Source organism: Emys orbicularis, chromosome 20, assembly GCF_028017835.1.
Source record: "Emys orbicularis isolate rEmyOrb1 chromosome 20, rEmyOrb1.hap1, whole genome shotgun sequence".
NCBI lineage: Eukaryota > Metazoa > Chordata > Testudines > Emydidae > Emys > Emys orbicularis.
In genome coordinates, this window is record NC_088702.1 from 22,393,219 (window position 1) to 22,418,274 (window position 25,056).

The 25,056-nt window shown below is 53.2% G+C and overlaps 1 protein-coding gene across 1 annotated transcript; it reads right to left on the reverse strand.

The window, feature by feature from the left end:
- Positions 1-1,891: 1,891 nt before the first annotated feature.
- Positions 1,892-24,069, reverse strand: LOC135892724 (phospholipase A2 inhibitor gamma subunit B-like). Its single transcript, XM_065420522.1, has 5 exons — positions 23,943-24,069; positions 16,553-16,669; positions 14,939-15,091; positions 3,061-3,201; positions 1,892-2,142 (listed from the first exon to the last, which is right to left on the reverse strand). The coding sequence occupies exons 1-5, from the start codon at positions 23,989-23,991 to the stop codon at positions 1,892-1,894; spliced, it is 711 nt and encodes a 236-aa protein (XP_065276594.1). The 5' UTR covers positions 23,992-24,069.
- Between the last annotated feature and the right edge of the window lie 987 nt (positions 24,070-25,056).

Sequence of the window (25,056 nt, forward strand, 5' to 3'; positions counted from 1 at the left end):
GTGCAAAAAGAGGACACTCCACGGGACCCCGCCCCCACCCCAACTCCACCCCCTCCCCTGAGCACCCCACATTCCCCCTCCTCCCTTCCGCCCCCCGGCTGCTGCTGCGCTGGGGCAGTTGCTTCGGCCCCCGCCGCGGTGGAGAGTGGCGGGAGCCGGGAAAGTTGGAGCCCGGGGAGGAGGCGGTCCCCTTACCATGCCTCCCTATTTTCCCGGACACGTTCGGCTTTTTGGAAATTCCTCCCGGACGGGGATTTGAGGACCAAAAATCTGGACATGTCTGGGAAAATCCGGACGTATGGTAACCCTACCTCTGACACTCACCTCTCCCTCCACTGGAGGGACTCCCCTGTCCATACCTGTTCCCGGGCCTTCCTTTAAAGGGGCATCCCCATATCAGCGGGTCTACTTGGAAAAGATAATATTTACTCCCTTGTGTGGCTGAGCTGGGCTGTGACAATCCAACCCATCATGAGTACTGTGAGAAATGGGGCACAAGCCGCGGTAGGGTCCCTGTCCCTTTAAGAGCGGGGCTGGGCTGAGCCGAGCCGGCGGGGGGTGGCTCCGCTCCCGGCTGCAGGCTGATGCCGGAGCCTGGGCTGGAGCCAGACTCGTCTCCTGCACCAGCTGCGGGCGAAGCTTTGCTGTGGCTCCCCCAGTCCGGCCGGGCCGGGCTGCCCCACTTGCATGAGGCAGGGCAGGACCCGGTGGGGCCGAGGGCTGAACAGACCCGGCCGGGCGGTGCGGGGGCTGCTGGAGGGGGAAGCTGGGGAAGGGGTGGCACGTTCTCAACCCCCTGGGGCTGCCTGCCCCGCGGAGGAGGCAGAGGGGCGCAAGCCGCAACAGGACCCCAGCCCCCCGGGGGAGGGGATCTGGGGCCAGCCCGGGGAGGCAGGAGCAGGGCAGAGCCCCGGGAGAGCCCCAGCCCCGCGGCGGGCAGCGCTGCAGAGGGGGAGCCCCAGGCAGGGGGAGCCGGGCCGCCCGCACCCACCTCTCGCGGCCGCTCCATGCTGCTGCCAGTTCCGCTTTCCGCCGGCGCGGCTGCCCGGTCAGCCGCTTTTGGGTCTTTAAATAGCCGTCGGGGGGAAATCCCGGGCATTTTTCGCTTTTTACAAATCCCCCCCCGGATGGCTATTTAAAGACCCAAAAGCCGGACATGTCCGGGGAAACCCGGACGTATGGTAACCCTACTCAGGGGGGATGTGACAGAGGGCTAGAAAATCATGCCATGGGGTGGAGAAAGTGACGAGAGAACTGCTATTTCCCCTGTCCCACAGCACCAGAACCAGGGGTCACCCAATGAAACGAACAGGCAGCAGGTTTCATACAAAGAAGAGGCCGTGCTTTTCCCCACGATGCACAATTAACCTGTGGAACTCACTGCCAGGGGATGTGGGGATGGGCAAAAGTATAGCAGGGTTCAGAAAAGAACTCGATCGGTTCCTGGAGGATAGGGCCATCCATGGCAATTTGCCAATTGCTCAGAGACACAACCCCCTGCTCTGGGTGTCCCTAAACCTCTGTCTACCAGAAGCCGGAAGGGGAAGACAGGGCTGGGTCTCTCCAATATCGCTGTGTTCTGGGCACTGCCGCGGAAGTTCTGGTTGTGCCACTGTCGGAGACAGGACACCGGACTAGCTGTGTCCACTCGTCTGTTCCTAACAGGCTTTCTTGATGGTCCCACCCACGAGAATTAAATTTTTCCCCTTTGAAATAAATAAATAAATAAAAATTCCAGAGAGTTTGGTCTCCAGTGTGTTTTATTCAGTGCAACAACATCAAGGGGATGTGACTCCAACCAGGACCTGAGAACAGCTGTGTGGGGGAGAGGGGCTAAGGCAGGCTGCAGGGTGGATTTCAGTGTGGTGTGGCCGTTGCACCGGGTGGGGAATCAGGAGAGAAGCGTCAGCAGGAGGAGCCCAGCGAGGGCTGGGAGGAGGGGCCCGGCTGGCCCCGGAGCCGCGCCCACCGCGCCGGAGGTTGTGGTTGCCAGAGGCAGGCCCATTTGGCTGGAGGTCGCTGTGCATTTGGCCGTGGTTAGATCTGCACTGATCCCTGCGAAGGTCAGAGATCCTGCTTCTATCTGGGCGCAGACGGACTCGGAAGCGCAGCCCTTCATGATGGTCTGCATTTGACTTCCACCTGCATGTTTGGAAGAAACAGGGGATTGTCAGGGGAGCAGCTCCACTCCTCCAGCTGGACTAGGACACAATGGCCTCCCGCTCCTCACGGCCCCACCACACTCCCCCACAGTCTCCATCTCCCTGTCTGTCAGCTCCCTCCAGCCTGTCTGGCCCGGGATGGCCTCCCCCTTCTCCTCCGCTCCGACAGAGTCTTGCTGTGTGTCTATAAGCCAGTCACTTGCAGCCCCGATCCAGAGCTCTGTATTAGCCCCACAGCTCATCTGCAAAGCAGCAGCTCAGTTCTGGTGGCAGTAGTGGGATCTCTAAGCAGGGAGGCTTTGAAGTGACTTAAGGCACCATGATGGGACTCCTCAAAACTAGCTTCAGATCCCAGCTCTGCCACAGGCTTCCTGTGTCACACTTGGCAAGTCACGGCACCGCTGCGTGCCTCAGTTTCCCCACCTTTAAAATGGGGAGAAAGATCCTTCATTTGCCTGCTTAGATTGCAGACTCTTTGGGGGCAGAGACTGTATCTCACTGGGAGCCCTTCAGCATCTGGCAGAAGAGGCGACCCCGATCTCAGTCAAAGGTCTGTGCAGCACCCAGCACAAGAGGGGCCCAAATCTTGGTCAGGGGTCTGTCCAGTGCCTGGCACAACAGGGGTTCCCAGGACTAAGCCAGGCCCTACCACAAAGAGTTTACAGATTAAACTTTATACAAGCAATGGAGAGAAAAAGATCCAGAGGCCCAGGGCCGGGAAGACACTGGTCCAAGGTCACACCAGAGGCCAGCGCTGGGAACAGAACCCAGGTGTCCTGATCTGCAGCCAATACCTTTCCCTAGTGGCCCCCCACAGTGTCTCCCTTCTGCCCTACGTGGCGGGGGGGGGGGGGACAGCAAAGGAAATATAACCCCAGAATAAATGAACTGAAGTTACCCATCGTTACGGTCCCAGCGACATCAATACACTGCGTCTCAGGTCCAGTACACGCTATGGTTTGTTCATTGCATTGATCAGCATTCAACACGTAGCAGCCACGGCAGCTCCGGCCGTTGGGTTTGGTGTTAGCCGGGGGCACTGGGAAGAAGCGGAGCAAACGCAGTCAGCTCGGGGGACGAGCCCCAGGCGGCGTCGGGGCAGGGAGAGCAGCTGGGGGCGGCACAGCTCAGCCCCGGGTGCCCCCTGCAGGGCTGTAGCTCTGGGGGCAGCAGGGGCAGGGGAGAGGTTTGCAGCAGGGAGCCCCGGACTCATCACAGGCAAGGAGGGTTTGGACCTGCTGCCTTTGCCTACCCCTGGGCTGCCCTCTGCAACCCCCAGTACCTATTTGCCTTTTGCTAGGCCGCAGCCTGGGGCTTTCCAGGCTGGAGCTCCCCAGATCCTCTGCCTTTCCCCAGCCCTGCCCCGGTCAGGTCTCTGCAGCCAGGTCCATCTCCCTCTACAGCTAGAGAGAGACTGCTGAGCTCCTGGCTCCCAGCCTCTTATATAGGGCCAGCTGAGGCCTGATTCACTGCTTCTATATTGTGATGCCAACTTTTCCCAACCTAGCACTAAAAATTTCCCAAATCTGGTGAAAAATTCCCAGATAAAGTTTTTTACAGTGCTTCTCTATCCTAGGAAATTTGTGAGTAAAATGTTTCAACTTGGGAAATTGAGAATTTTCATTCAAAACATTTTACTCAAAAATTCCCAGATTTTGGGAAATTTCCCAGGATACAGGATACTGGCCTGACTGGGGCATGGCCCAGCTGTGACTGCTTCCCCAATCAGCCTAGGAGCTGCTTTCCCTGCCACAGCCCTCTCCCAGGGCTGTTTGAAGCCCTTCAGGGCAGGAGCAGGGTAACCACCCTGCTACAAGGCCCAAATTGAGACCCAGAAACATGAACTGACTCTTATGGCGTGGAAGAGACAGAACCCTCCAGCAGCTGGCTCCACTGCCCCAAAAATCCACAAATGGGAGTAGTTATGTCCACCATATGAAATCCAGTGATATTGCTGAATATTTCATCACCTTTGACAGACTGTGCACTCTCCATGTGATTCCTGAGGATCAAAAGGGGACTACTTTGGCTGCAAAATTGACTGGGAGAGCTCTGGACATATTCAATAAGATGCCGATTTCTGATGCTTCAAACTATGGTAAATTTAAGGAATTGGTTTTGAAACAGTTCCAGATTACAGCTGAAACCTACAGGGTTAAATTCAGGAGCCTTAAGAGGGGATCTGGATTGAGTAATGTGGCTCATGTAAATGAAATGAAGGATTTGTTAGACAAGTGGGTGAGGGGAAAAGGCTTTACAAGCTTTGAAGAAATGTGTGATTGGGCTGCTCAGGACCAGTTCCTGAATATGTGCAGTGATGATGTAAAACAGCATTTGTGGGACAAAAAGGTGGACGCAGTGGGTGAATTGGCTGGGTTTTCAGATTCTTGTGAGCAGTCACAAGCTGCAATTAAACATAAACCACTGGCAGAGGGGTACAGGGTTGGTGGAAAGCAGAATCACTGTTTTATACCTGGGAAAAAGGAGGCGGGGTGCTCACCTCCCCATTCCCCTGTTACTCGTGCCAAGTCTCCTGAGGAGCCCAGAAGGTGCTACCATTGTAATTCCACTGAGCACCTGAGAAATAAATGCCCTGAACTGTGTGGCAACAGGCAGCAGGTAACACATGGAACTGCTGCTTACCAGAGAACAGGGGCATCCCAGGCTACTGCCTCTTATTACACAGGATTTGTAAAGGTTTATTCTACACAACCAAGCAGTGAGCACATGCATGCTGTTAAGCTTAGTGGCAAAGAACTCCAAGGTTGGAGAGACGCTGGTGCAGAAATTTCTGTGATCAGGAGAGACCTGATCCATGAGAAGGATTTATTGCCACTCCATCGAAACGCCGTTCCTGCTACGCTTGTAAGAGATCACACTGTCTCTTCAAGGCAGGAGGAAGAAAAACTTTGCATTTGGGAAACTTCACAAGCGGGTGGGGCCCAACACAAAGAGATTCCAGAGGGAGGGGCCGCAGGCAGGCATGATTGCAGTGCACCCTTTCCTTGCCAGGACCCCAAACGCATACCTGAATTGAGAACCTTCTCCAAAGAGGCAGGAGAATCTGTATCTGATCACCTACCATGGTATACAAAGGGATTGGGGAATGCAATAGACACCGAACAAGCCAAACTGTGTGAACAGAGTTGGTCTGTCATAAATTTGCTGGCAATCTTGTGTCTTTTGCTAATTCATCTATGGGTCAAGACAAAGGAGTTGATGCTAATGACAAACCCTGTGAAAATGTGTAACATACCTGATTTGGGGGGAAAACTTTTGTACATGCTAGGGATGGCAACAGGACAGTTCCACATACCTGATGCTCCTTAGTTAATACTTGCAAACTGGCTTACAGCTTGGCACAGCAGCAAGAACGTAACAGACCCACACTGCTGTGTGGAAGGGGAAACTGAGGCACACCGCCTCATGGCATTGGTGGCTAAATACCAAGACACCTACACTTTAACAGATATTGCTATCTGCATTCTGCTAGCAATACTACATCCATACATATGTTCAGGCAACCGGGGATCAGGAACCCAGAACTTTGCAAGAACACCTATGAATGACATTATAGGGTTTAAAGGTACTGGAAGGGTGTGTAACCAGAAACAAACAGGGATTTTACATGTACTGCCTCCACCACGGACAGTGTCCAAGACTATGGCAGTAAGTTCAGGAGGGGGCTATGATGTTGCACTCCATTTGCTTTATGAAAATATGCTGATGAATATGAATATGACATAACTGGAGTTTGCTTTATGCAAAAGGTCTCATGTAACCTATCACTGAAAAAGTTATAATGTGCTGAATTTGATTTTCCTATTTGTATGCATGTATCATTCTTCTATCTAAAGTTAGAAATATAAGATATGAACTTGTATTACTGTTGTAGTCACACCAGGTGAGGGCTGTCAATGGGGCATTAGGAACTTGATGGCTCCCATTGAACAGGACAATTGGTTGTAAATGGCTTGTTTACCGGCAAGCAGAATCCCGTCTACCTGTGGGCAATGAAGAATGAGGTCTCACAGGAACATGTGACCATGTCACCTGATACTGGAATCCATCTTAAACCTGGTACTTTTCCATTTAGAAGGAGGGGTGGGGACCAAGCACAGACAAGAGATTCCCGCCTTGTGCCAAAGCTATAAAAGGGGGTGGAGCCGCACAAAGGGGGCTTTCAGTCATGAGAAAACCCCGGCTTACTACCTGAGAAGTCTGCTGGAACTAACAAAGTCTGTACTCGGGAAAGGATTGGGCCCAGACTAGGAAAAAGTCTAGTCTGTGAAAGAAGATTATTGGAACATCTTAGAGGGGGAGATATTACCTGTAATCAGGTTTCAGAAGGGTAGCTGTGTTAGTCTGTATCAGCAAAAAGAAATGAGGCGTCCTTGTGGCATGTTAGAGACTAACAATTTTATTTGGGCATAAGCTTTTGTAGGTTATGACCCACTTCATCAGATGTAAGGTGTGAAAGAAACAGTAGGCAAGTATAAATAGACAGCACATAAAAAGATGGGAGTTGCCTTACCAAGTGGGGGGTCAGTGCTAAAGAGGCTAATACAGTCATAGAATCATAGTCAGGGAGGATGTGGCCCATTCTCAGTAGTTGAGAAGAAGGTATGAATATCAACAGGGGGGAAATTACTATTTGTAGTGACCCAGCCACTCCCAGTCTTTATTCAGGTCTAATTTGATGGTGTCAAGTTTGCACATTAATTCCAGTTTCTCACCGAAGTCTGTTTTGGAAGTTGTTTTTTTTTTTTTGGTAGAAGAATGGCTACTTTTAGGTCTGTTAGGGAGTGTCCAGGGAGACTGAAGTGTTCTCCTACTGGTTTTTGAATGTTATAGTTTTTTATGTCTGATTTGTGTCCATTAATTCTTTTGCATAGAGACTGTCCAGTTTGGCCAATGTACATGGCAGAGGGGCATTGCTGGCACATATCATATTGGTAGATGTGCAGGTGAACGAGCCCCTGATAATGTGGCTGATGTGGTTAGGTCCTACGATGGTGTCTCTTTAATAGATATGCAGACAGAGTTGCCAACAGGCTTTGTTGCAGGGATAGGTAGCTGGTTTAGTGTTTCTGTTGTGTGTAGTTGGTGAGTATTTGCTTCAGGTTGGGGGGCTGTCTGTAAGCAAGGACTGCCCTGTCTCTCAACATCTGGGAGAGTGAGGGATCGTCCTCCAGGATAGGTTGTAGATCCTAGATGATGTGCTGGAGAGGTTGAGCCATTAACACTCAATTTAAGCCCCATTTCAATGTAGAGCACAACAGAGGGACCTGGGCACGGAGAAGAACCAGGGTCCTCCAATGCAGTCAAGGTTAGCAAAGTCATGCCAGGGGTTCCCACCACCTTTGTAATGAACTTGACAACAGCTCTTCTTTCAAGCTGGTTGTAATTTGAGCTTGGCCTCTGTGTCTCTTCGTTCTGTCCATGAACCCCAGGTCACAAACACGGTCATAAATGTTATGCAAGAGTAGAGCTGGATTCATGCCCCCAGTCCAAGGGAAACCTCAGTTTTCCTTCAGAATAAACACCTGGAAACAAATCTGAAAATCAAAGCTTGTGCTGGCAAATTGCAGGCAAAAAAAAAAATCTGCCAAAAAAATTTGAAAATTGGTTGAAATAATGTTGGTTGAAAAGTGCACAAAACTGGATAATTTTGGCTACAAAGTGAACAATTTTTGGCCTTAAAGTGAATACATTTCAACCTAAATCCAAAAATGTTTTGAGCCCAAATTATCACACCAGAAACAATTTTCAGCGAAACAGGTGGAAGAGTGTAATGTTTTGGGCTGAAATCAGAAAAAAAATTGACCAGAAACTGCCAAAAACAAATCAATTTTAAGCCAAAAACTCTAAAATGAAAAGAATGTGACTCCAAATGCTGAAAACTGGAGAGAAAAAAAAAAAAGTGTGTGTGGAGGGAGGTTTCTTGAGGGAAATGGAAAATTGAGGAAGGCAGCCCTTGCTGTGAAAATGTTTGAGTTGAAAAAGCTGATTTTCCATTTAAAAAAAAAAGTTGTGATGGGAAATTTCCTCCCAGCTTCACGTGGAAGTGCCAGACTGCAGCCACTCACGAAATGTGCTGGTGGGTTTGTGGTCGGCCCTCTCCCAGTACCCAAAGAAAGGGGAAGGGCCGAAGAGGAGTCAGGATCCTGAGACTGGCAGGCCCCAGGACCAATGGGAAGAGGCCAGTGATCCAGGTCAGCCCGATTGACAGGGCAGGCAGGGAGCAGGCCAATGAGTGAATCAGGAGCCCGAGGGCCTGTCCTCCATGTGAGCTGGGGCTGCGGCAGGGCAGAGCTAAGGGGAGAACGGCAGCCAGAACCAGAGGGCCCAGAGCTGGAGCAGCACAGAGCCCGCCCACCTCCCGGTTAACCAATACCGACAGGGAGCCAGGGCCAAGCTACACCTGAGGGCCCAGGGCAGGGAAATATTGCCAGGCACAAGGGGGCTCATGACCCCAACAGGGAGGCCAATGCTGGGGAGAAGGGTCCTGCGCCCTAGCACCTGAGGGCGTGTGGGCACGGCCAGAGCAGGGGCCGACCAGTTGTGTCACCGCAGCACGGCCAGGGCCTGGCATGGGTGAGGGACAGACGGTGAACTTATCTCACATCCCAGAGATGACTGGTTGGGGTGTTCCCGGCCCACAGGGCAGGGTCCTTGTTCCTTTAACCTTTCCCATTTTTCCTTATTTTTCTTACAGTTGCTGTTTAATAAATGGTATTTGGTTTGAATGTAATACAGGGCTTGAGGAGGCGTCCAGTGTGGAGAGAGCACCCCAGGTTAGGGATGCCCTAATACCTAGTCAAAGTGACTGTGACAAGACTGGGGGTGCAGCCCCCCAGGGATCCCAGGCCCAGCCTTGTCAGGGTTACGAGGACTCTGCCATGCAGGAGGGAGGAAGGGGAGCCCTCGAGGTCAGGCTGGCCTCAGGGTGAAGGGAGCGAGGACTCAGATCCTGTCACCATCCGATACCACCAGGTGCTGCAGAAGCCAAGAAGGTTCCCCCCCCCCCCCCCCCAACAGCAGGGAAGTGGTGGAATCACCTTCCTTAGACGTTTTTAAGGTCAGGCTTGACAAAGCCCTGGCTGGGATGATTTAGTTGGGGATTGGTCCTGCTTTGAGCAGGGGGTTGGACTAGATACCTCCTGAGGTCCCTTCCAACCCTGAGATTCTAGGATTCTACCCCATTGCTTTCCTGGTTGGGTTCTGGTAGCACAGTTCAGCAATGGCTGGAATTGAAGAACTACAGGTCCTGTTTGCTGAACTTCAGCGCAAATTATCAGGCCAGGCTGAGGTATTTAGGGTTGCCACCAGGTGTCCGTTTTTTGACCAGAACGTCTGGTTGAAAAGGGACCCTGGTGGCTCTGGCCAGCAGCGCCGACTGGGCTGTTAAAAGTCCAGTTGGCAGCACAGTGGGGCTAAGGCAGGATATGTGCCTGGTCCATGCAGCTCCCTGGAAGCGGTGACATGTCAGGCAGAGGCATGGCTGGGGGCTCTGCATGCTGCCCTCACCCCAAGCGCCAGTTCCACAGCTCCCATTGGCCAGGAACCACAACCAATGGGAGCTGCAGGGGTGGCGCCTGTGGATGGAGGTAGTGTACAGAGTCCTCAGCCCCTCCACCAAGGAGCCGGAGGGACATGCTGAGGTAAGCGGTGCCTAGAGCCCACTCCCAGCACCCATGCCCCAGCCCTGACCCCCAAACTCCCTCCCAGAGCCTGCACCCCCTCTTGCACCCCAAGCCCCTCATCCCAGCCCCACCCCAGAGCCTGCATGTCCATCTGGAGCCCTTACCCCTCTCTGCACCCAACCCCCTGTCCCAGCCAGGAACCCCCTCCTGTACCCTGAACCCCTCCTTTCTAGCCCCACTCCAGAGCCTGCCCCCCCAGCCCAGAGTCCATATCCCCTCCCACACCCCAACCCCCTGAATCAGCCCAGAGCCCCCTCCCACACTTAGAATCCCTCAGCCCCACTCCCCAGCCCAAGGTCCCCTCCCACACCCCAAACCCCTCATCCCCAGCCCCACTCCAGAGCCTGCATCCCCAGATGGAGCCTTCACCCCTCCACACACACCCCCCAACCCCCTTCCCCAGCCTGGTGAATATGAGTGAGGGAAAGCAGGTCTGGGAGAGCAAGTGTGTAAGGGGTCAGACTCACCCTGCAGTGCCTCCTGCTGGTCATCTGGTGAATCAGCTCAATCCAACCCAGAGCGCCCTCTGCAGGCCAGTGATCCACCTTGTCATTCACACTGCACCCCACCCCCCATGTCCCTCCCAGGACCCCAGTGCCCCTTGCTCTGGGTGCTGCCCCCTGGCAGTACCCACACATGCTGGGTCTCTCCTCCCAGGGGAACCCCCACCCACTATTCCCACCTCACCTCAGTGTAAGGCCACTGCCAGTCACCAACTAGCCCCCGCTCCCTGGGGCAGACTGCAGTATAGACCACTCATCACAGGCAAGGTTGGGTTTGGACCTGCTGCCTTGGTCTAGCCCTGGGCTGCCCTCTGCAACCCCAGTACCTTTGGCCCAATGCTAGGCCACAGCCTGGGGCTATCCCGGCTAGAGCTCCCCAGCCCTGCTCCACTCAGGTGCCCTGTCTCTGCTCCCTGCAGTCAGGCCCTTCTCTCTCTGAGTGCAGAGAGAGACTGCTGAGTGCCTGGCTCCCAGCCTCTTTATACAGGCCAGCTGGGCTCTGATTGGGGCGTGGCCCAGCTGCAGCCGCTTCCCCAATCAGCCCAGCTTTTAGAGCTACAGCGTTCAAGCCCCCGCAGGCTTCTTTTTGAAGAAAGGGGGGAGGAGGAAGCGTGGCTGCCGCAGGACCAAGCGTCTGCCTACTGTCCCCGCAGGGGAGAGCGGTAGGGAGGGGGTCCCGGCCCCCCGCCACACTCAGCCCCCCCCGCCCACCGCTCTCCCCTGCGGGGGCAGGAGGCAGAAGCTTGGTCCTGCGGCAGCCAAGCTCCCCCCTTTCTTCACACAACGTGGTGCATTCCGGCCCCTCCTCCTCCCAGAGGAGCAGAGCCCAGCGCAGCGTGCTCGCTGCTCCGTAGAGCAGGCAGAGAGAGATAGGGACGGGCCTGGGGGAAGGGGGTGGAACAGGTCATATCCCTCCCAGCCCCCTGCCTTGAGCCGCTCAGGGCAGGGGGCTGGGAGCACCCCCAGGAGCCAAGCACCTCAGCCTTCTGCCCTGCACTTCCCCACCCCCACAGCCCCATCCCTCTGCCCTGCACCCCCCCACACACCCCAGCCCTCTGCCCTGACCTCCAGTTGCCCCCAACACCCAGCCTTCTGCCCTGCATCTCCACACATGCCCCAGCCCTCTGCCCTGAGCTCGAGTCCCCCCCAACACCCAGCCCTCTGCCCTGAACCCCCCCATCCCTCTGCCCTGCACCCCCACACCCCCCAGCCCTCTGCCCTGACCTCGAGTTGCCCCCAACACCCAGCCTTCTGCCCTGCACCTCCACACCCCAACACACCCATCCCTCTGCCCTGCACCCCCACCCCACACCCAGCCTTGTGCCCTGCACCCCCACACACCCCAGCCCTCTGCCCTGACCTCGAGTCCCCCCAACACCCAGCCTTCTGCCCTGCACCTCCACACACCCCAGCCCTCTGCCCTGACCTCGAGTCCCCCCCAACACCCAGCCCTCTGCCCTGAACCCCCCCACACCCAGCCTTCTGCCCTGCACCCCCACACACCCCAGCCCTCTGCCCTGACCTCAAGTCCCCCCCAACACCCAGCCCTCTGCCCTGACCTCGAGTCCCCGCAGCACCCAGCCCTCTGCCCTGAACCCCCCCACCCAGTGGGCTGAGCAGGCTGGCGGCATAAGATCAGCATTTTAATTTGATTTTAAATGAAGCTTCTTAAACATTTTGAAAACCTTGTTTACTTTACATACAACAATAGTTTAGTTATATAATATAGACTTAGAGAGAGACCCCTTCTAAAAAAATGTTAAAATGTATTACCGGCATGCAAAACCTTAAATTAAAGTGAATAAATGAAGACTCGGCACACCACTTCTGAAAGGTTGCCTACCCCTGCCCTAGAGGCATTACGACAAGCTAGAACCGAGCAGAGAGAAGATTTATCAGTGGCTAAAAGAGCAACAGACCAACCCTCTGCTATTTATGTCCCACGGGAGCCAAAGCTCACAGAATTCGGTGGGTTCCCGACTAGACCAGGAGATGTTACAGTAGAGAAGTGGGTCAAGACTGTGAAGGCGACTATGCGCATGCTACGAGGACCTGAAGAAGATCGTGTGGACTTCGGAGATGCACACCTCCAGGGCCAGGCCACGGCCACAGTACGGTTCTGAACTGTGCAAACTGTCCGGCCTAGCCGAACACCACCCTGTCGCCCACCAGGAAACGCTCAGTGCAAGAGGTTTCACCGGACCCCGCATGGCCTGCTCCGGACACTCCTGCCTGAAAAGCTGCAGACCTGGCAAGAACATCTCCCTGAGCTGGGGTTGGTCTGCAACAGCCACGTCCATTCATCAATGGGTCACGCTCCTTTTTATCTCACAGTCAGGAGAGATCCCAGGTTCCTGTTAGCTGTTCTGGACAGGGAGGGCCCTGAGGAGGATGAGGTCACTGGGTCAAAGGTCACTGTGACGGGTGGAGATATCTGATAAATAGCAATAAGAATGTACAGCACCTCGCGCAGTGGGGGCTGAGACTGGGGGCCTAGGTGCTACCGTAATATACCTAATAAATAGCAATCACAATGTACAACACCTAGCACTGGGGGGGGGGGGTTGTTCTAGGTCTGACAATAACAATCAGATATTTGAACTCTCTCCCTTCTGGCAGAGATTGAGTGGCAACCCCGTGCTCTGGGTGTCCCTAAACCTCTGACTGCCAGAAGCCAGGAGGACAGACAGGGGTGTGACTCTCCAAATTTGCCTTGTTTGATACACAGCCCCTGAAGTTCTGGGTGTGCCAGTGTTGGAGACAGGACACTGGACTAGCTGTTGCCGCTCTTATGTTCTTAACTGGCTTCTCGACAGCACCACCCATGAGAATTACATTTTTCCCCACTGAAATAAATAAATTCCAGAGCGTTTGCTCTCCAGTTTGTACTATTCAGTGCAACAATATCAAGGGGATGTAACTCCACCCAGGAGCCAAGAACCCCTGCGGGGGAGAGGGGCTAACGCAAGGTGGATTTCAGTGCAGTGTCGCTGTTGCACCGGGTGGGGAATCAGGAGAGAAGCTTCAGGAGGAGGAGCCCAGGGAAGGCTGGGAGGAGGAGCCCGACTGGTCCCAGAGCCACGCCCGCCACGCCAGAGGCCGCTGTGCATTTGGCCGTGAATAGATCTCCACCGATCTCTGAGATGGTCCCTGAACCCCCTTGTAACTGGGCGCAGAAGGACTCAGAAACGCAGCCCTTCATGACCATCTGAGTTGCGCTTCGACCTGCGTGTTTGGAGGAAAGCAGGCGATTGTCAGGGGAGCAGCTTCCCTCCTCCAGCTGGACTAGGACACAATGGCCTCCCCCTCTTCAGGGCCCCACCACAGCCTCCATCTCTGTCTGGGCCTGGATGGCCTCCCCCTCCTCCTCTGCTCTTATGCAGACTCACTGTGTGTCCTTGAGCCAGCCCCGATCTAGAGCCCACCAATGGCACTCGGATTGGATCCAGCCAGTATTAGCGACCCCCTAGCAAAGCACTAGCCCAGTGCTGGTGGCAGTAGTAGGATCTCTAAGTAGGGTGGCTTTCTAGTGAGTTACAGCACCATGATGGGACTCTGCAAAACTAGGTTCCATTCCGAGTCCTGCTACAGCCTTCCTGTGTGACCTTGGACAAATCACGGCAGTGCTCAGTGCCTCAGTTTCCCCATCTTTAAAATGGGCAGAATGATCCTTCTTTTGTCTCTTTAGATTGCAGGCTCTTTGGGGGCAGGGACTGCATCTCACAAGGTGTCCGTTAGCATCTGGCAGAAGAGGGGACCCAGATCTCAATCAAAGTTCTGTGCAGCAACTGGCACTCCTGGGTTTTAAAATACTGAGCCAGTTCTTACCATGAACAGCGTACAGACTAAACTAGACACAGTCAAAGGAGGGGAGGAAAACCAGAGGCCCACGGAGGGGCAGACACTGGCCCAAAGTCAATGCTGGGAACAGAACCCAGGTATCCAGATCAGCAGCCGATACCTTAACTTACCATCTCGCTTCTGCCCCACTGGGGAAGGGGGGTGAACAAAGCAAAAATAACCCCAGAATAAATGAACGGAAGTTACCCGTTGTTCGGGTCGGGGTGAAGTCGACACAGTGGGTCTCAGCTCTAGTACACTGTATGGTCTCTTCATGGCATTGCAGGGAGGACAGAGAGTAGCAGGCTGGGCAGCTCCGGCCGTTGGGTTTGGTGTCAGCCGGGGGCACTGGAGAGAAGCGGAGCAAACGCAGTCAGCTCGGGGGACGAGCCCCAGGCGGCGTCGGGGCAGGGAGAGCAGCTGGGGGCAGCTCAGCTCAGCCCTGGGCGCCCCCTGCAGGGGGAGCTGTAGCTCTGGGGACGCCGGGGGCAGCAGGGGCTGGGGAGAGGTTTGCAGCAGGGAGCCCTGGATCCCGCCCCGGGTGGGGTCAGCTGGGTTCACACCTGGGGGCAGCCTAGAGCCCCGCCCACTAAACTCCACCCAGCCAGGGGCTCAGTGTTATTCCAAGGGGCGCCCCCTGCAGGGCAGGAGTCCCAGACCCAGGAAGGTAACGTTGGACAGGAGGTGCAGGGGATGGGGAAGGAGAGGCGGGGATGGGGAGAGGTACCTGTAACGGTGGTTGTTCTGCAGGCGTCTCCTACGCAGCAGGCGACGCCCGTCCTTGTTGTCATTCCCTGCCCAAAATTCATAGAGACGGGGCCGGCTTCACATTGGCTGGATGTCACACACCTCTTGATAATGGTGTGGACCTTCTCTCCCGCTGCACAGGAGGTGAAGACAGAGATTTATTCCATTTCCACCCCATTGATGCCCTCTTCACAACGATGGCCATCTCCCATTAGCCATCCTCTATCCAGGGGGAAACTGAGGCACAGGAAGAAGAAGTGACTCACCTAAGTACCCTCAGGGCTAGTGAAGGTGATATCAACACATAAATCCAGTATTTAGATCCTCCAGCTCCCCACTCAGCTGCTGCCAAACCCTGGGGACCCCAAATCTCCTGCCCATAAAGTCCTTTCATTGCCAAAGCTTCCACCAGGGGGTACATGGAGGGTCGACACCATGCATCCTGGTCACCCCTTAGCTCCGGCAGGATTCAAAAACCTGATCTCCTCCTGCCAATATCACCTGCAGGGTCTGATCCAGGGGATGCCCTCAGAGCACGACTACTGGATCAGGCCCTGCACAAAGCCCAGGCTGGCGTGAATGTGGGGGGTTGCCCCCTGTATACCAAAGAACCCAGTGGGTCGGACGCTCCATGTGGACGTGGGGAAGTCAGGTTCTAGGGAATGTTTAATTATTTCATACAACATGGGGCGGCATCAACAGGGGAGATGGAGAGACCCCCCAAAGGCCAGGGGGTCAGGCACGACCGTAGCTGGGGAGAGATCCGGGCCGAAGTCCCCTACCCAGAGTTGGGACTAGAACCCAGGAATCCCAGCTCCCCACCCTGTTCTAGGTTTGCCATCTTGGTAGTATTTTAAAAAATGGACACTGCAGCAGGAACCTTCCCTGCCCCACCTCTTCCCCTGAGGCCCTGCCCCATCCACTCCTCTGCCCCCTGCTCCCCCATTGCTTGCTGCTTTTCCCCTCCCACCCAGGTCAGGAGGGACTCGCCTGCAGAGTCGGGGCTGGGAGATGTAGCCGCCCAGTGAAGGTCGGAGGCAGGCCCGGCTCAGTAGGGGCTGGCACGAGTGATGACCCAGCGCCTCCCCACCTCCCCAGCTCAGTATCTGGATTTTGGGTGTCCGGTTAGTAGATCTGACTGGACACTGTCAGGTCCCGTTTTTGACCGGACTTTCCAGTTGAAAACCAGGCACCTGGCCACCCTATCCTGTTCCCTGCCCATGGGCGGGAGGTGGACCCCCACTTCAGGGAGCCTAGCCCCATGGCCCCGCCCCTTCCACATGAGGCCCCACCCCCCTGGGCTGGAGCCCTGAGCCTCCCTGTCCCCTTCCCACATCTGGAGAAGACCTGGGCCAGCCAGAACCCAGACCCACCCCTCCCCCACCCCCTGCTGCCAGAGGATCCCCAGGCTGGCCCCAGCCGGCCCACTGGGGCCCCGAGCCCCGGCCTGAGCAGCCCGAGTCGCACCCACGGGCCCAGAGACGGAGTAGCACCAGCCCAGTGTCCCACAGCAGTGGCAGCAGTGCCTTCCCTGGCCTATTATACCCACCGCCCACGTCCCTGACCCACGTTGGTTAGCAGCCATTTCACCTACCCTGCGTGGCTTCCGTAAAAACGACACCACAAAAGTCTTCCCCAGTGCCGCAGGTGTGTAGGTCACCCGTGCAGTTCTGTCCTAGGCCAACACAATGCTCACACTGCAGACAGGACCCTGGAGAAGGAGAGAGAACATGACGGGTCTAGATATGTCCTTTCCTTACCCCCTCGCCTTCCCTTGAATGTAACTGACCCCAGCTGGGGACCTGGCCCCATTGACTCCAGCGGAGCTACACCTGGGGATCATATAGAAATGCCTTTTATATCATCTTGAGCTCATGTTACCGAAATTCCGATTTGCTGCCTTTCAGACAAACTTGTCAGGAAAATCCGCTTTCAGAAATGCCCTTCTTCGTTTCTGGCCAGCTCTGAAGTGGAACAAGTCCGGACATGGTTCGAGAGATTTAAAGAATAAATATTTCCTCCCATTTCCAGAATTGATTCACTTGTTGTTTGTGACTTCCAGTCCTCTCCTCCTAGACGCTCCCAGCACAACCGCCGTTATTCTCTTGCTGCTTTTCGGTTACGTTCAGGAACAGTTTCACCTGGCAGGCAGCTCTGGGCTGTTGGTCCATTGGAGAAGTTAGGAAATCAGCTCGTGTCATAACTATAAAGGGAAGGGTGACAGCTCTCCTGTGTACAGTGCTATGAAATCCCTCCTAGCCAGAGACTCCAAATCCTTTTACCTGTAAAGGGTTAAGAAGCTCGGGTAACCTGGCTGACACCTGACCCCAAGGACCAATAAGGGGACAAGATACTTTCAAATCTTGGGGGGGGAAAGGCTTTTGTGTGTGTCCTTTGTTTAAGGGGTTGTTCGCTCTTGGGACTGAGAGGGACCAGACATCAATCCAGGTTCTCCCCATCTTTCTAAACAAGTCTCTCTTATTTCAAAATTGTAAGTAAAAGCCAGGCAAGGCGTCTTAGATTTACTTTGTTTTCTCAACTTGTAAATGTACCTTTTACCAGAGTGCTTATCTTGTTTGCTATACTTTGAACCTAAGACAGAGGGGATTCCTCTGAGCTCTTTAAGTTTGATTACCCTGTAAAGTTATTTTCCATACTGATTTTGCAGAGATGATTTTTACCTTTTGCTTTAATTAAAAGCCTTCTTTTTAAGAACCTGATTGATTTCTCCTTGTTTTAAGATCCAAAGGGGGTTTGGATCTGTATTCACCAGGAGTTGGTGAAAGGAAGGAGGGGGGAAGGGTCAATTTCTCCTTGTTTAAAATCCAAGCAGTTTGGATCTGTATTCACCAGGGAATTGGTGAAAGGTTTCTCAAGGCTTCCCAGGGAGGGAATTCTTAAGATGGTGGCAGCGGACCAGAGCTAAGCTGGTAAATAAGCTTAGAAGATTTCATGCAGGCCCCTACATTTGTACCCTAAAGTTCAAAGTGGGGATACAGCCTTGACATGGTGGCACAGCGGTGGGATCGTTTTAAACCCAAAAGCCAGTAAGATTTTTTTTCCTTCTAGCTGCTTGGAAAGCAGAGCTGAAGGTAGATGCATATCTTATCTCTCCTTGCCTGAAGGCAGAGGTGTTAAGTTTTTTTTAACAAGGTCCTTTGTTAAGAGAACGGTTCAATAAGTGAGCAAACTTTGATCTGGTAAAGGTAATTTACAATCTGAATTGTGTTTTTTTTTCTTTTTACATCCTCGGGAGTAGCTTGTTAGAAAGTCTCTGTTAACTTAGCAGCACTCAGCAGGAGCCTGAGCTAAGTACATCCCAGTTTCAGTCAACTGCAGAGGGGTGTGACCCAGCACAAGAAAACCAGGAAAATGACTACCAAAGAAGAAAAAGCTAAAGAGGAGGCCCACAAGAGAGCTATGGAGCTGAAAGAAAAGGAGATAGAGCTGAGAGACAAAGAAGAGAAAGCCAAAGAGGGGGCCCACAAGAGAGAGATGGAGCTGAGAGACAGAGAAGAGAAAGCCCAAGAGGAGGCCCATAAAAGAGAGATGGAGCTGAAAGAAAAAGAGATGGAACTGGAAGCAGCAAGGACTAGGCAGGGTGCATCAGACCATCCTAACAACTCCTCTCCAGGTACCACTTCCCATCCCAGGAAATTCCCCACCTACAAGGCAGGCGATGATACTGAGGCCTTCTTAGAAAATTTTGAAAGGGCCTGCCTTGGATACAACATCCCTTCAACCCAGTACATGGTAGAGCTGAGGCCGCAGCTCAGTGGACCCTTAGCAGAGGTGGCGGCTGAAATGCCTAAGGAACACATGAACAGTTATGAACTTTTTAAAAACAAGGCCAGAATCAGAATGGGGCTAACACCTGAGCATGCCCGTCGGCGGTTCAGAGCCCTAAGGTGGAAACCTGATGTGTCATTTACCCAACATGCCTACCACATTGGGAAAAATTGGGATGCCTGGATATCAGGAGCAAATGTTAAATCTACGGAAGAGTTGCCCTTCCTATTGCAAATGGAGCAGTTTTTAGAGGGTGTTCCTGAGGAAATAGAAAGGTACATCCTAGATGGGAAGCCCAAAACTGTAACCGAGGCGGGGGAGATTGGAGCCAAATGGGTGGAGGTGACAGAAAAGAAAAAAGCTAGTAGCAGTTGGAGCGAATATCAGAAGGGGCAAGCCGAAACAAAACCTTATCACCGGGGACAACCCAAGGCCCCACCCACATCCCAAGGGAAACCCCAGACGCCTTCTCACCCCACCACACCAGTCTCCATCAACCAACATCGCCCCGGTGATACCTTAGCAGGGCGATGTTTTAAATGTAATGAACTGGGGCATATAAAGGCTCACTGCCCCAAGAACCCCAACCGTTTACAGTTCATTACACCCCAATCACACCAAAGAACCCCAGACCCAGATGCCTCTCTCATACCCTCGGAGCGAAGGGAAACCTTGAGAGTGGGCGGAAAGAAGGTTATCGCTTGGAGGGACACTGGGGCACAAGTGTCAACTATCCACCAATCCCTAGTGGACCCCAAACTCATCAACCCTGAGGCTACAGTGACAATTCAACCCTTCGTGTCACAGTCTGTAACCTTGCCTACAGCCCAGTTGCATGTCCAGTACAAGGGCTGGTCAGGAATGTGGACTTTTGCAGTCTATGACAATTATCCCATTCCCATGCTGCTGGGGGAAGACTTGGCCAACCATGTGAAGCTAGCCAAGAGGGTGGGAATAGTCACCCGCAGCCAGGCTAAGCAAGCTTTCACCCCCATCCCTGTTCCTGAGCCGTCCACCAGGGCCCCGTCTGTGTTACCGGAGACCCAAACACAGGTGGTGGAACCGGATCCCCTGCCAACGACTGCAACAGCCATAGTGGATCCAATCCCAGAGACCCAGCCAAAGCCAGTCCCAGAACCGGAACTGGCAACGCAACCAGCACCAGAACCATTGCCAGCACTGAGTCCAGCGCTTGCAACCCCGTCTACAACTCCAATGCCAGAGGGCACCAGCGAGCCTAAACTGGCGGAAGCAGCAGATAACCCTACCCAAGAGGCTCAGCCAGAGCCTGAAATACCACATAGTGCACCAGCGGACAGTGGTTCACAGTCAATGGAAACAGCCCCAGCACCTGCATCGCTTCCAGAGGGACCAAGCCCCAGTCCACAGTCCAAGGAGGAACTGATGTCTCCAGCATCAAGGGAACAGTTCCAGGCCGAGCAGGAAGCAGATGACAGCCTTCAAAAAGCTTGGGAGGCGGCGCGGAGCACCACACCGCCTCTCAGCTCTTCTAACCGATCCCGGTTTGTTGTAGAAAAAGGGCTTTTATACAAGGAGACTCTTTCTGGTGGGCACCAGGAAGACTGGCATCCTCAAAGACAGTTGGTAGTTCCCACTAAGTATCGGGTAAAGCTCTTGAGCTTAGCCCATGATCATCCCAGTGGCCATTCTGGGGTGAACAAAACCAAAGACCGGTTGGGGAAGTCCTTCCACTGGGAGGGAATGGGCAAGGACGTTGCTAATTATGTCCGGTCTTGTGAGGTGTGCCAACGAGTGGGAAAGCCCCAAGACCAGGTTAAAGCCCCTCTCCAGCCACTACCCATAATAGAGGTCCCATTTCAGCGAGTAGCTGTGGATATTCTGGGTCCTTTCCCAAAGAAGACACCCAGAGGAAAGCAGTACGTACTGACTTTCATGGATTTTGCTACCCGATGGCCGGAAGCTGTACCCTTACGCAACACCAAGGCTAAAAGTGTGTGCCAGGCATTAGCAGACATTTTTGCCAGGGTAGGTTGGCCCTCCGACATCCTTACAGATTCGGGAACTAATTTCCTGGCAGGGAACATGAAAAACCTGTGGAAAGCTCATGGGGTGAATCACTTGGTTGCCACCCCTCATCACCATCAAACCAATGGTCTGGTGGAGAGGTTTAATGGAACTTTGGGGGCCATGATACGTAAATTCGTAAATGAACACTCCAATGATTGGGACCTAGTGTTGCAGCAGTTGCTTTTTGCCTACAGGGCTGTACCACATCCCAGTTTAGGGTTTTCACCATTTGAACTTGTGTATGGCCGCGAGGTTAAGGGGCCATTACAGTTGGTGAAGCAGCAATGGGAGGGGTTTACGCCTTCTCCAGAAACTAACATTCTAGACTTTGTAAGCAACCTACAAAACACCCTCCGACACTCTTTAGCCCTTGCTAAAGAAAACCTAAAGGATGCTCAGGAAGAGCAAAAGGCCTGGTATGATAAACATTCCAGAGAACGGTCCTTCAAAGTAGGAGACCAAGTCATGGTCTTAAAGGCGCTCCAGGCCCATAAAATGGAAGCGTCGTGGGAAGGACCATTCACGGTCCAGGAGCGCCTAGGAGCTGTTAACTATCTCATAGCCTCCCCCACCTCCAACATAAAGCCTAAGGTATACCATGTTAATTCTCTTAAGCCCTTTTATTCTAGAGAATTAAACGTTTGCCAGTTTACAGCCCAGGAAACTGATGACGCGGAGTGGCCTGCAAGTGTCTACTATGAAGGAAAAAGGAATGGTGGCGTGGAAGAGGTGAACCTCTCCACGACCCTGGGACGTCTGCAGCGACAGCAGATAAAGGAGCTGTGCACAAGCTTTGCACCGATTTTCTCAGCCACTCCAGGACGGACCGAACGGGCATACCACTCCATTGACACAGGTAATGCTCACCCAATTAGAACCCCACCCTACCGGGAGTCACCTCATGCCCAAGCGGCTATTCAAAGGGAGATCCAGGACATGCTACAGATGGGTATAATCCGCCCCTCTACCAGTGCATGGGCATCTCCAGTGGTTCTAGTTCCCAAACCAGATGGGGAAATACGCTTTTGCGTGGACTACCGTAAGCTAAATGCTGTAACTCGTCCTGACAACTATCCAATGCCACGCACAGATGAGCTATTGGAGAAATTGGGACATGCCCAATTCATCTCTACTTTAGACTTAACCAAGGGGTACTGGCAAGTACCACTAGATGAACCCGCTAAGGAAAGGTCCGCCTTCGTCACCCAGGCAGGGGTGTATGAATTCAATGTACTCCCTTTCGGGTTGCGAAATGCACCCGCCACCTTCCAAAGACTTGTAGATGGTCTCTTAGCGGGATTGGGAGAATCTGCAGTTGCCTATCTCGATGATGTGGCCATTTTTTCTGATTCATGGACAGAACACCTGGAGCACCTGAAAAAAGTCTTCGAGCGCATCCGGCAGGCAGGACTAACTGTTAAGGCTAAAAAGTGTCAAATAGGCCAAAACAGAGTGACATACCTGGGGCACCAGGTGGGTCAAGGAACTATAAATCCCCTACAGGCCAAAGTGGATGCTATCCAAAAGTGGCCGGTTCCAAAGTCAAAGAAACAGGTCCAATCCTTCTTAGTCTTGGCCGGATATTATAGGCGATTTGTACCACACTACAGCCAAATCGCCGCCCCGCTGACAGACCTAACCAGAAAGAAACAGCCAAATGCAGTTCAGTGGACTGATAAGTGTCAAAAGGCCTTTAACCAGCTTAAGGCAACACTCATGTCTGACCCTGTGCTAAGGGCCCCAGACTTTGACAAACCGTTCCTAGTAACCACAGATGCTTCCGAGCGAGGCGTGGGAGCAGTTTTAATGCAGGAAGGACCGGATCAAGAATTCCATCCTGTCGTGTTTCTCAGCAAGAAACTGTCTGAGAGGGAAAGCCACTGGTCAATCAGCGAAAAGGAATGCTACGCCATTGTGTACGCGCTGGAAAAGTTACGCCCATATGTTTGGGGACGACGTTTCCAACTACAAACAGACCATGCTGCGCTACAGTGGCTTCATACCGCCAAGGGAAATAACAAAAAACTTCTTCGGTGGAGTTTAGCTCTCCAAGATTTTGATTTTGAAATACAACACATTTCGGGAGCTTCTAACAAAGTGGCTGATGCACTCTCCCGGGAAAGTTTCCCAGAGTTAACTGGTTAACAATTGTTCTTGAAATAAAACATATTGTTAGTTTTTATATAATCAGTAGTATGTCTAAAGGTACATGTGTTTTATTAACTCTGTTTTCTCCTAGAGCTCCAGGAAGAAATCACAGCCAGTGTGGAACCGGACGTCCAACACTATCTGTGATTTGGGGGGCGTGTCATAACTATAAAGGGAAGGGTGACAGCTCTCCTGTGTACAGTGCTATGAAATCCCTCCTAGCCAGAGACTCCAAATCCTTTTACCTGTAAAGGGTTAAGAAGCTCGGGTAACCTGGCTGACACCTGACCCCAAGGACCAATAAGGGGACAAGATACTTTCAAATCTTGGGGGGGGGAAAGGCTTTTGTGTGTGTCCTTTGTTTAAGGGGTTGTTCGCTCTTGGGACTGAGAGGGACCAGACATCAATCCAGGTTCTCCCCATCTTTCTAAACAAGTCTCTCTTATTTCAAAATTGTAAGTAAAAGCCAGGCAAGGCGTCTTAGATTTACTTTGTTTTCTCAACTTGTAAATGTACCTTTTACCAGAGTGCTTATCTTGTTTGCTATACTTTGAACCTAAGACAGAGGGGATTCCTCTGAGCTCTTTAAGTTTGATTACCCTGTAAAGTTATTTTCCATACTGATTTTGCAGAGATGATTTTTACCTTTTGCTTTAATTAAAAGCCTTCTTTTTAAGAACCTGATTGATTTCTCCTTGTTTTAAGATCCAAAGGGGGTTTGGATCTGTATTCACCAGGAGTTGGTGAAAGGAAGGAGGGGGGAAGGGTCAATTTCTCCTTGTTTAAAATCCAAGGAGTTTGGATCTGTATTCACCAGGGAATTGGTGAAAGGTTTCTCAAGGCTTCCCAGGGAGGGAATTCTTAAGATGGTGGCAGCGGACCAGAGCTAAGCTGGTAAATAAGCTTAGAAGTTTTCATGCAGGCCCCTACATTTGTACCCTAAAGTTCAAAGTGGGGATACAGCCTTGACAGCTCGTGTAGGGACAGACCCCACTCACCCGTAGCCAGGAGAGCAGTGAGGATGCAGACGGCAAGAGAAGCCTCCATGGTGATGGGGAAGCAGTAGATCGGCGCTGGGGTCTGTGATGCAACCAAATCTCCAGTTGGGGGATTGATCACAGACGGGCTGAAATGAGATCGGACGAGAGATTACACATGCATGAGCTGGTGAACAGCATGGCTGGATCCTCAGAGCTCTTTGCTACAGCTCTGGGGTAGCCGCAGCACTGAGCCCTTTGTGGTGGGTATGTTGGCAGTACCCACCCAGAGCAGTCAGAGACAAAGGTCAAATCCTCCTGCTGGCAGGCTGCAGTGTGAGGTGACTCTGCTTCTGGGGATCCAGAACGTTCACCCACAAGAACCAGAAACCAGAGGGAGACAAAACAGGCTGCTCCCTATGACTGCGAGAGACAACTCACCCCACCTTGTTCTAGGCTGGTTCTTTGCAGGCTGCCTCTGATCCCACGCTTCCCTGCAGAGCCCCCATGACTGCCAGCAGGACCAGGAAACCGCACTCCCCCGACAGGGCTGGATTAACTTTTTGTGAGCCTGGCGCCAAACGTATTTGTGGGCCCACATTGGGGAAATAGGGCATGTGATGAGGGGCGGTCCGCAGAGCGAGGGGCCGGTTGGGGGCAATGAGACACAGCGCAGCGGGAGTGGCCCACTCAGCCCAGCACAAGGGCACTGTTTACAAACCCAAAATTGCTAGATGCACACTGGCTCGCCCACCGTGTCCCTTCCACACCACCTCCCTGCCCAGTGCCCTGCCCTTATGCCCAGCACCCCCTCACCCAGAGACCTCCCCCCCAGATCCCTATGCCCAGCACCCCCTCACCCAGAGACTTCCCCCACAGATCCCTACACCCCGCGCCCCCGCGCCCCCTCGCCCAGAGACCCCTCCTGCTGACCTCCCACCACAACTGCACAGCACCCTGCACACCATACCCCCTGCCCAGCTCCCCCACCCACAGATCCCCTGCTGTCCAGCACCCCTTCACAGTCCCCCCATCACAGCTGTACAGCCCCCCATATTCCGGAGGGAATTCTGCAGCAAATTCTGGGCATCATATTTTAAAATTATGATTTTTGTTTGTTTGTTTTACAATAAAT